The sequence below is a fragment of the Engraulis encrasicolus genome, unplaced genomic scaffold (genome assembly GCF_034702125.1).
Source record: "Engraulis encrasicolus isolate BLACKSEA-1 unplaced genomic scaffold, IST_EnEncr_1.0 scaffold_38_np1212, whole genome shotgun sequence".
In the NCBI taxonomy this organism is placed as follows: domain Eukaryota; kingdom Metazoa; phylum Chordata; class Actinopteri; order Clupeiformes; family Engraulidae; genus Engraulis; species Engraulis encrasicolus.
In genome coordinates this window covers 555,976-567,954 of record NW_026945687.1, presented here as the reverse complement: position 1 = coordinate 567,954, position 11,979 = coordinate 555,976, and the positions used below count along the sequence as shown (strand labels likewise).

Below are 11,979 nucleotides of genomic sequence, written 5' to 3'. Positions count from 1 at the left end.
GACAGAGGGCCAATATCTTGACTTCAGGGCTGCCCTTTCTTGAACCTGGACTGGTATGCAGCCACAGCTTCAGCAACTGGAGGATGGTGGAACGCAGCAGACAGGTTGGCAGGAACAGGGATCTTTCTGAGCTCCTCCTGGTAAGGCTGGGGTCTTGGAATCACGTCCTCGAAGAGTAGAGAGATCAGCTCTTGGACATAACCTGGACAAGATTTTTAATCGTAAATATATGTCTTCTTGTTTTGTTACATTTGTTTTTCATATATATATAATAAATTGGTTGGGATACATACCCTGTGTTGCTTGCGACTTCATTGGTTTTACTGTGTACCCCCCCTTTTTCGCCTTTGGGAAATGAATGCTGTACTTCAGGGTCCCAGCAGTTGTTTTTGCCTGGGTGCGATTTGAATTCTCGTTGAAATGGAGTGCGGCCAGATATTGTCTGAAAGAAGTCAAAGATTGTAATGATAAGTCAATATTGCCACTATTGCTTAGGCACTGGCATGTCAAGAGCATAGTAGGATGATATCTAACTATATAAAAAAAAGAAATTGTAATTGGTAACAACAAAAGAAAAGTTTTGTTGTTGGTTACAATAACAGAGAAAACAACATTTTCCCTTTTGGATGTTGCATTTTCAAATATACACTATAGAGCCAATACTTTTGAAGTTTGAACCTTGTAAACGTAAGTGGTGACTGCATAAAGGTAAACAGAACAGTCATAAACAGTTGTTTCAATACAAAGTGTAAAAATGTAATTGTAAATGGAGACAGTAATTATTTCAGCTGAAAAGTAATTGGATGCAAGTGTTACACATATGTGGGGGACTGCCCCCACCTCCCATTTCCATGTGCTAATTGTCAGTGGCTTAAAAGGGGCGCACACAGCCACTGAATCACCTGGAACTTAGCATGTGAATTGTGATAGGTATGGGCTAGGAGGCTGATGCTGCCAATATCCCCGCAGGGGGGTCTTAGACTCCAGAGGGTTAAACATGGTGTTAAATACATATACAGATCAAACATACCTGCACAGCATCCCAATGAAAGGGAAGACAACATTTTTGGGCGTGAAGCGCAAGATGACGCTGTGAAATGCCTCAAGCGTAGATGTCTGGTACCGCGAGCTTAGTCTCTCCACGTCACCGAGAACCCTCTTGTTGACCAGTACCTTCTCCATTTTGAGGAGGGCCTTGGAACCTTAGAAGATGATTCAAAAGGTAAATGGCTGTGCAGTGTCATTACATTGTCACAATACATAGGGAGTGCAATATGACATTACTAACCTGGTTTAAGCCACTTTTTCTTTGCGTTGCTCTTGCGTTCAGCATGCAGACATTTAGGGAATTCAGGGTTTTCATGGACATGTTGATCTTGCATGTGGTTAAACAGAGATGTCCACTTTGCAACCTTCTCAGAGCCTGAAGTTACATTATTATTACATTACATTACATTACACTTAGCTGACGCTTTCATTTGTTCAAAGCGACTTACAACTATTATTTTTCAGGGTATTGGTTACAGTCCCTGGAGCAATGTGGGGTTAGGTGCCTTGCTCAAGGGCACTTCAGCCATGGATGGAGGTGTAGGGAGAGGTCGTGGGGGATTCGAACCGGCAACCCCTAGATTGACAGACCAACTCTCTAACCACTAGGCCATGGCTGCCCTAAGTTGAGGATGTTGCGCACCAGTAGACATGGTTGCTGATTCCTCGTTGCCACTTTTGGATCACCTCGCAGTCTTTCTCCTTGGCCACCTTGCTAACTTTCTTGGATAGACCTGATAGTTAAAAAATAAGATAGACCTGATAGTTATAAAAGAAAAGTTATTTGTATCCAGACATTCAGTCGATATATAAGCATATAATGTGGCAAGTACTGTTATTGTTCCATTTTAGTCAGCACAAGACATACCTTTTTCCAAATGCCAGACATCAAAGTAGTGCGTTATTTTCTTTTCCCGCAAGAACTTCTGAATCTGTGGGTGGCGGTCGGTGACGATGTAATCAACAGTCATGCCCTTGGAGTCCAACAACTGCAAGCCTCTTATAAGTCCTTCTTTCTCCATGTTGTGACTCCCGCCAACCTCATTGCTCTGTAAACAAAATGGAAAAGGCATACAACATTTACTACCAGAAATTGTGTGTGACTGTTTTGTGTACAGTTATGGGTAAATGAGAATACTCTTTCAAGATGTCACATTGCATAAAACTGATAACTCTCACCTGAACCAACTGAAGAGCAATGATTTTGTTGTTTTCCATATTCATCAAACTGTACGTGCCGTATTTTGCACAGTGTCCTTTAAAGTTGACATGGTGGAGAAATGACATAGTCATGATTAAAATTAGTAGGCGATAGCTTTATTTTACTAAACAACTGTATACAGCTACATGTATCTCTAATTGTAAGAGTCTTACCTGGTGAATCTGCTCTCATGTCACCCCCAAGCTTCAGTTTTTGGTGCCTTAGGGACTCCAATTCACCATCTTGATACTGGTGCCATTTGTGTATTACAGCTGGCTCAATGTAACGGGTTGCATGTCTACGGAATGAAGAGTAGCTTATGTTTCGCAGCCGCATGGCTTTAAAGACCTAGAAAGGAAAAAGGAAAGCAAATAGGTACTTCATATAAAGAAATATCAGTTGTTCACAAGCATTCACATGCAGTGTGTGTAGAACATTTGTGTAATGTTTCTGTAATGACATGACTCACGTGAGACATTTTTACTTGTGCACGCACCTAATGGATACATTCCATTTTATGACAGTTACACTATGTCAGTTAGATAGTTATAAGTCATGCTACAGTGATGCTGCCCTCCTGATGATATCCCTAAGTAACCTGGTACTCTTATCCTTCAAACGATACACAACAACCAAAAAGTGGAGCAGTAGAGATAGGGGTGACAAGTAGCCCGTCAACGACCGGGGGAAGGGTTGGCTGAGAGGCAGTGGAATAAACAAGAGAGGGCTGTACCCCCCGACCCACAGTAACCCTGAAATGCATAATGCACTTTACCTTTTGCACTTGATTAAAAGATGATCCTGTGCAGTATACAGCTGCTGACAATTGGAGGTTGCCTACAGGTGAGCTCCCCATCAATGGCTGGCTTTCCCAGTGCTTGATGAAATTGCAGTGGTGGCATCTTTGGTCAACGGATAAAAAAGTTCCCCGTCTGAAAGTCTTCACCTCGGCTGCACGGCGACAGTTTGGACATTTCTCAAACAGCTCCATGAGGTTCTTCTCAAACACTATGTATTTGTTGTCGTTGTATCCAGGGGAAGATGTTGAAGATATACCACTGGAAGACATTAAAGAGAGAATTGGCATAATCATTAGTCAGCCAGTACAACTTTTATTACAGACATTCTCATGTACAGATGTGATGAAATAACAGGCTGTAACACATACGAGAGATGTCAGGATTCGCCTAAAGTGGTCATCGACTGTTCTGGGTCATAGGTTTTATCAAGGGGGTCAGGTGGTGCTGCAATGCTCTCCTCCTCCTCCTCCTCCTCCTCCTCCAACCTAGGTCTTTTGTTTGGCCTTGGCCCACTCTTGATGGGTGTTGTGGACGGTGTTGAGGTTGAAGGGCCCAATGAGGGGGTTGAAGTTGATGGGCCCAATGATGGTGCATCTGTATTTGTCTGGACGCTTTTCTTTGTGTCGCTGAAATGGCACTGGGTCTCTACATCAAAACAATGAGTTACAGACAAGTGAGAGTAGAGTAGAGAAGAAGAAAGAAACATGTATTAATCCCAAGGGAAATAACCATAAAGTAAATGCTTACATACTTTTAGTCTCTCTCTCTCTCTCTCTCTCTCTCTCTCTCTCTCTCTCTCTCTCTCTCTCTCTCTCTCTCTCTCTCTCTCTCTCTCTCTCTCTCTCTCACACACACACACCCACACACACACACACACACACACACACACACAGATGAATGAAGAGTGGTTCAGCTGCTTGAAGACATTTTTGGCCTACAGTACATTATGTTGCACAAAACTGTACAATGATGAAACGCTCAGCCAAATAAGGCACACACAATGCAATCTCAGAAATATAGGCTATTCGTAATACATTTCCATTCGCACACAGCATGCATCATAACACAACAACTATGTTTCTGGCACAATACTAACCTTTGCTCCTATAATGACGTATGTGTAGTGTTCCCTCCGAAAGCTGTGTACAACGCGTCGGTCTTCTAGGGGGGGGTGGAGGTGGTTCTGTTTGGGTGCTAGCATGGTACGATGGGCGAGACACCGATGCCTGTGCTGTAGAGCTACCCTGTAAGACAAAAATACACGCGTGATCAAACGACACATAGAGCAATACATAAACAGAATTACACCGAAGTGAGCAACGGTATTCTCCATGAGGTCACTTCAAACACAAGTTTCACGGCGAGAAGAACATTTGATCGATAAAACAAATTGGCATTGGCAAATGATAAACGGTAAAGCTGTCTAGGTTCTCGTTCATCTTGAATGTGTGGCTGAAACATCGGCTTGCATTGAGAAGACGGATGCATTGATCGCAATATACTCTCAATGATCGCAACGTTTTGAGTAAAGAGCAAACCCGACCAGACACAGCCTCGTATGACATACCCTATCTATCCATATAATGGGGTGAATTTCCCCTCGAAAGTCTGATAGGCTATATCATTGACTGTTTTGCGAGAGCTGAGCAAAGGCAGTACTAGCAATGCCCTACTACGTATGAAAACAGACAATGTCTTCTCATGAAATCTTGTTTGAAAAGACATAGTTTAGTTCAGTATAGTGGTACTAGGGCAAACGCTGGGTTGTCTCCTTGCTCTTGACTAAGTTGCACAAACAAATTGATCATATTTGTTGTATGACTTTGCTTAGTTCACGCCTGGGTCAACTGTTAGCAGAAGCACAGACGATGTGACCACAATGCATGCTACAAAAAGTTAGGTCTTTATATCAAGAAAACGTTAGATATCATTTCACTTACGGCTTGTGAAGTTGTGGTTGACCTTACAGATGGTGATGATCCTGGCTTCATCACCAGCTTCGATGCATACCCACTGTTGTATGCACCCAGATTGGCGAAGTCACTATCTTGGAAATGGTTAGCACACACAACCAATGACTTGGGGTACGATGTTGGTATTGATCCAAAGATAAACTCCAACCATTTCTTCTTCAGGTCTTCATCCTTGGGCAAGTGGTACATGGAAGTGGTGTTACCCCCACACATAAAACATGAGCGTGCTTGTTCTGCCATGATTTCAATTCCAAAATCGCCTCCGTCGCGCAGTCGTTAGCCTCTCTGGTAGCTAATTTCAGTTGGCTCAAGTTCTTTGCTAGGGGGCGGGGGTGGATGAGTGTGTGGGCGGGGATGGGCGACGTTTTTTTTAATTTTTACATACCATACATGGCTATGGGCGAGGTTTACGACCGAGTGACGTACTAAAGTTTGGCCATTTCACTAGCACTCATTTGTCCGTCTCTCAAAGTGGGCTGGCCCGTCAGTGACCAGTGCAGGGCACGCAGATCGAATTACACTTTGGCATGGCGCATACTCATACGGCTTGCTGTGAGCTACCACATTTTAAAATGAGTGACAAAAAGAGGTTTCCCGCGAAAGTTGCTCTTTAAGAAAAGTCCCGCTTGTGTTGTCGTTTCGTCGGCCCGTAACTGACGTGGGTTGCCAGTGAAATCTCGCGTTAACTTGTGTATTCGTAGTCATGGAAACCGTTGCCATGGCTGTGAGTAGGAAGAGGAGAGTGACAAAGTGGTTCATGGAACGCTTTATTGCCTGCACCTGTTCTGATTGACTGAATGACAGTTAATATGGTCCTGTAAGCAGAGGACAGAATGAGAAACATTTTTTTGTCTTTACAAGTTCGTTGTAAAAAAAACTAAAAGGAGTTGGGACGTGTCCTTTTCACAGATCGGAGTCATGCTTGTGATCTCTCTAACAGTCTTTGAATGAAGTTTATAGGTTAAATGGTTCAGGCACAAATGGACCTCCGTGTGGGACATGCGCTGATCTCTTGAAAAATGCACTTTTGGAAAGACTGGGATTCTCCATAGACCCAGGCCTGTTTTTTTTACAAACCTGCCATTTAAAAAGTATTGGGAGTTGGGAGATGAAACTTTGACGGTGGTCTCTGAACGGTGTCTCTATCTCGAAAGGCCTAGGAGGAGATCCATTTTCTATTTTACTGCCCTGCACAAGACCAATAATAAAGAAACAGGACTTAGAGATTACTATAATCGGGCCTTGCTCTGCAAGGGCCATGCTCTGCATGGTCCTTGCTCCGCAAGCCCGCTTAATAACACATGTTATATATAGCTAAATAATTTATTTTACATATGAGTTTCTTATCATAGGCCTATTCATTTATTTAAAAAAAAATGTTTTAGACCAGATTACTAAAGGCAAGCTACTAGGAGGCAGGCTATAAAAAATGGTAATTTTAAATGCAAACAATTTGATGGAGATAAATTAATTGAAGCCTTAGTTATATTTTACAGGTGCTATGCTTAACCGCAGAGATACACCAGCGGCGACGCGACTCAAGCGACAGAGTGTAGCAGCAAGCGATACGAGAGACTGAGGAGATTAGAGTATGTCCGTACAGGCAGAAGGCAAAACATTCAAGCATTCCCATTGGCTGTGGTCACTGACCTCTATACAGTCATTGGCTGTCGCGGCTTGTCGCCGAACCGCGTCATAAAAAGTTGAAAAGATTTCAACTTCAAATTGTCGCGCTCGGCGCGCAAATCGCTCTAGTCTCCAGAATCGCTTTTTTCTCTCGACTCAATACAAAGTCAATTACTTCCGTCGCTCGACTCGCTCAGATCGCCGCTGGTGTATCTCTGCGGTAAGTTTCTGACCAGCTCAGACTCCAGTCAGTCAGCCAGTGGAGGGCCAGCACAATGTTCAGGTAGTACACAGATGAGCCAGGTACACCTGCAGCTGATGAGGTAGTCACATGTTCAGTACAGCCACCGTTGTCTACATGTTCACGATCTGTTATGACATTAATGATGTTTTTGTGTCAAGAGCGCAGAAAGGGACACTTTTTTAATTAAGCTTGATTTGAGCCAAATTTTGTGGCTGTGGTTCGTGTTATGCGAGGGGGGGGGGGTTGTGCGCTTTATGGGGGCCCCTTGGCATATTTTTGCCTAGGGCCCCATGGAGGTCAGAACCGGCTCTCGTAGTTGGGTAGTGTGATTTAGTGTGATGTAGTTGAATAGTGTGATGTAGTGTGATGTAGTGCGATGTAGTTGGGTAGTGTGATGTAGTTGGGTAATGTGATGTAGTGTGATGTAGTTGTGTAGTGTGATGTAGTGTGATGTAGTTGGGTAGTGTGATGTAGTGTGATGTAGTGTGATGTAGTGTGATGTAGTTGGGTAGTGTGATGTAGTGTGATGTAGTTGGGTAGTGTGATGTAGTGTGATGTAGTGTGATGTAGTTGGGTAGTGTGATGTAGTGTGATGTAGTGTGATGTAGTGTGATGTAGTGTGATGTAGTTGGGTAGTGTGATGTAGTGTGATGTAGTGTGATGTAGTTGGGTAGTGTGATGTAGTGTGATGTAGTGTGATGTAGTGTGATGTAGTTGGGTAGTGTGATGTAGTTGAATAGTGTGATGTAGTTGGGTAGTGTGATGTAGTTGGGTAGTGTGATGTAGTTGGGTAGTGTGATGTAGTGTGATGTAGTGTGATGTAGTGTGATGTAGTTGGGTAGTGTGATGTAGTGTGATGTAGTGTGATGTAGTGTGATGTAGTTGGGTAGTGTGATGTGTGATGTAGTGTGATGTAGTTGGGTAGTGTGATGTAGTTGTGTAGTGTGATGTAGTGTGATGTAGTTGGGTAGTGTGATGTAGTGTGATAATAATAATAATAATAATAATAATAATAATAATAATAATAATTGTATTTGTATAGCACTGTGTCATACAAGGCATGTAACTCAAAGTGCTTAACAAATGGGAAAAAACATTGTTAGAGATAGATTTAAAAGGAGAGGTATAGAGGAGAGGCAGAAAAAGCAGGAAGGCGGAGGAAGAAGAGATAGACAGAGAATGTAGAGTCATAAGGTCAACGTAGGTTAGGACCAGGATTCTTAGATGTGTAAGGTCCATAGTGGCTGGGCCTATTATAAGTCATAGATAGTCACACAGAGATTGGGCGCTCAGGTGCGGCCCCTGGTGGCATCAGGGGTGAGGAAAAACTCCCTTTCGCTTGATTCATAGTTTGTGAGGGGAAAAAAAAAGCTCAGTGAGGTCTGAGAAAAAAGACCCCCTGTAGTCAGGAAGAAACCTCAGGCAGAGACCAGCAGCCACCTAGGGGAGCCCCCTGCCAGGGCTGGATTGCGAGTAGTAAGGGCGCTGCGGCGGCTGGGACACTATGACGCCTTGGCAGCTAGGAGTTGGCAAGGATGAAGAGGTGGGTCTTCAGCTGCTTCTTAAAGGAGTCGACGGAGGTGGCTGATCGGATCTCGATGGGGAGGGCGTTCCATCTCTTGGGCGCATAGCAGGCAAATGCGGCGTCGCCGATCTTCTTCTGTGGGGTGGGGGTCCTTAGCAGCTTGGCATCAGTGGACCTGAGAGCTCGAGCAGGGGCATAAAAAGAGAGCATGTCTGAGATATAGCTAGGGGCAAGTCCATTTAATGCTTTGAATACTGTGAGCAGAATCTTAAAGTCGATTCTGTATGAGACAGGTAACCAGTGCAGGTCTGCCAAGACAGGAGAGATGTGCTCTCTCATTCTGGTTCTTGTTAGGATTCTTGCCGCAGAATTTTGAATGAGTTGCAATTTGTCAATTATTTTTTTTGGGAGACCAGAGAAGAGAGCATTGCAGTAGTCTATCCTACTGGTGACAAAGACATAAATGAGTTTCTCAGCGTCTTGTCGGGGGGCCAAGCCGCGCACTTTGTTGACATTTCTAAGATGGAAAAAAGCAGATTTTGTTATCTTGTTGATGTGAGGCTCAAAGCTCAAATCCGAGTCTATGACCACACCTAGGCTAGTAACCTTATCTTTAATGTGTATGCTTAGGTCACCTAGGCTTGAGTGGAGTTTTGCACGTTTTTTCTTAGGCCCAATGAGCAACACTTCAGTTTTATCTTCATTTAATTTTAGGAAGTTACTGTTCATCCAATCTGTAATGGCAGACATGCATTTAGTCAAGGCATGAATGGCAGTGGTTTGGCTAGGCTCGACAGAGATATATAGTTGAGTGTCATCGGCATAGCTATGAAAATCAACATTGTGCTCTCTGATGATGGAGCCCAGGGGCAACATATAGAGAGAGAAGAGGAGAGGGCCCAAGCAACTACCCTGAGCAACTCCAAAAGGCACATCATACTTGTTGGAGACGTATTCTCCGATGGTAACAAAAAACTGTCTTCCTGTAATATATGTTTTGAACCACTCTAAGACGTGACCGGACAAGCCTACCCAAGATTCAAGGCGGTCAATTAGTATGTTGTGGTCTATCGTGTCAAAGGCGGCACTGAGGTCGAGGAGGATAAGTGCTGAAACTTTGTTTGCGGCAGTGTTGAGCCTAAGATCACTTATTATTTTGGTTAGTGCTGTTTCGGTGCTATGGTTGGCTCTAAAGCCTGATTGGAATTTTTCCAAGATATCATTCCCAGCCAGATGTTGATTAAGCTGTTTAAATACAACTTTTTCTAGTACCTTGCTTATAAAGGGGAGGTTTGATATAGGTCTGTAGTTGTTTAAAGAATTCTGATCTAAATTTGTCTTTTTTAGGAGTGGCTTTACCATGGCTGTTTTGAATGAGCTTGGAAAAATGCCTGTAAGCATAGAGGTGTTAACAATTTGCAGTAAAGGTGCTGCTAAGCAACCAAGTATGTTTTTTAGCAGATATGTGGGGATCGCGTCAAGGCTGCAGGTAGACTGCTTACTTTCCCTGACTATTTTACAGAGGTCGTCCTCTGTAATTGGACAAAACTTTTGGAAGCTCTCAGGTCTCCTAGGGGGGTTTAACCCTCCCCTCGGTGTATCGCCTGAGTGGGCGACAGAGGTTGCTGCGTTTCCACCTTGGATGCCTTCTCTAATGTCGGCAATCTTTTTATTAAAAAATCTAGCAAATTCCTCGCACTTGGCATGTGATGCTGCATTTAGGTTGTTATTGCTATGTGTTGGATTAAGCAGGTGGTCAATAGTGGAAAAAAGAACTTTCGCATTATGCTGGTGTAAAGGATCTGGCCAAGGATCCTTTCGTTGTTCCCCAGAAAAGTTACAGGTACTCAGCCGGACACGTTGTAAAGTTACTGTCTTTTGTATTTATTACGTGCAGGATACTATCATACTCTATTGAACGGACGCTGACTGTTCGTAAAGTAAACAAACATACACAAAGTTGTGTTTAACAGTATGGCTATTCCAAGGACACGTCCATCCCGCAAACAGTGTACAGAGAGAAGGCAAGGGTTCGAGAGGGAGCGCCCGTGACGTCATCCCTGTAGGGCGATCATTACATACCCCCCCACTTAAGATGAGGGCTGTCCTCAGACCACAATGAAAAGAAAAGTTACGGGCGTGTACACACGCTAACAAGTATGCTAATACAAGAAAAACCCAGAGGGAAAAGAACGTTAAAAGACATTTCATACATGACCAAGGAAGTCGTCTGCTCCATGAGTTCATAGTCCAACACTGAAAAACTTGACAGCCTTTTTTTTTTTTCATTACATCAACAGTTTTGAACCAGCATTCTTGTGGAATGTAAAAGTAGAACATAGCAAAAAGTGAAAAACATCAGCACAACAGTAATTCCAGAGGACCGAAACACCCATAGGACAAAACAAGAACCTGACCTATGTTCAAGCCTGGCACCTGGTTAAAACACCTAAACCTTCCTACATCCAACACACTAGTAACCCTGAGTTTACCTAGGACGGAGAAAGTAAGAATGTGACCCAGTGTTAGAAGGTATCGTGTGCGCTAACTCGTGAGTGTACATATGTTCCGGCCCCTGAGCAGGGTGTGTGGAGGACTGGGGCACATCCCCTTGAGAGTGAAGTGAAGGTGTGAAAGGAGGCACAAGGAAAGGTATTGGGGCCATGAGTGTGGGAGGTATGAAAGGGTATGAGTGTGGTTCCCCAAAGGGTGGCTGTATATGTGTGTGGCATGATGTGCCCATAGGCCTTGGTCGAAGGAAGTATGTGTATGTCTGAACTGGCTGTGGATATGGGCTCTGGCCATTAGCACAAGGGGGGGTCTGAACTGGCTGTGGATATGGGCTCTGGCCATTAGCACAAGGGGGGGTCTGAACCGGCTGTGGAAATGGGCTCTGGCCATTAGTGCAAGGGGGGGAGGAGGCCATGGTGTGCGGGACTACAGGCCCCTCAGATGAAGTCGATGGTGTCACTTCCAGGAGTTCGGCATGAGGTTCCGTTTCCCCAAACATGTCAAATCCATACTCCTCTTCGTCCACAGTGCCATCTCTCTCTTGTTCCTCCGTTTCCCCCAATTGGTGTGGTGCGCTAGCTAAAGTCTCATCCTCTCCATCCCGAGCAAAAAAAGGGAGCAGGTTGCAGACATGGTGAACTCCAGCCTCAGCCCCATCAGCTACTCTCGTGAGTTTGTAGTCCAGGTCTGACATCACTTCAGCAATCCTGTAGGGGCCTTTGTAGACAGGGGCAAGCTTGGCTGTAAACCCTGCTGAAGCATCCGATCGGGGGTGGGCCTTAAGTTTCACCAGTTGACCGATGTTGAATGAGACTCCTCTGCGTCTCTTGTCATAGTGTTTTTTCTGAGTCACTTGACTGTTGGCCAAAGAATGTCTCACATGCTCGTACGCCTCTTGCAACTCCGAAGTGAGCTCGGCCTTGTAGTCGTCTACCGAATCAGCTATGCAGCCTGGGTTGGGGGACATCCACAAGTCAAGGGGCGTATTCAAGTCCCTGCCATACATGAGGTACGCTGGGGTCTCTCCAGTGCTTTGGTGTGGAGCGGTTCGC

General features: G+C 44.4%; 1 protein-coding gene across 1 annotated transcript; it reads right to left on the bottom strand.

Moving 5' to 3' along the window:
- Positions 1-1,668: 1,668 nt before the first annotated feature.
- Positions 1,669-3,253, bottom strand: LOC134443896 (uncharacterized). Its single transcript, XM_063193428.1, has 5 exons — positions 3,024-3,253; positions 2,422-2,596; positions 2,227-2,303; positions 1,916-2,096; positions 1,669-1,781 (listed from the first exon to the last, which is right to left on the bottom strand). Exons 1-5 carry the CDS (start codon positions 3,237-3,239, stop codon positions 1,669-1,671), a joined length of 762 nt encoding a protein of 253 aa, XP_063049498.1. The 5' UTR covers positions 3,240-3,253.
- Between the last annotated feature and the right edge of the window lie 8,726 nt (positions 3,254-11,979).

What these genes read in the sequence shown, in the direction of transcription:
- LOC134443896 (XM_063193428.1), bottom strand. Translation starts at nt 3,239, where the DNA reads ATGGAGCTGTTTGAGAAATGTCCAAACTGTCGCCGTGCAGCCGAGGTG. An exon ending in CATGAGAGCAGATTCACCAG is followed by an intron (nt 2,304 to 2,421) that starts GTAAGACTCTTA and finishes TCAACTTTAAAG; the next exon opens with GACACTGTGCAAAATACGGC. An exon ending in TGTCTGGCATTTGGAAAAAG is followed by an intron (nt 1,782 to 1,915) that starts GTATGTCTTGTG and finishes TTTAACTATCAG; the next exon opens with GTCTATCCAAGAAAGTTAGC.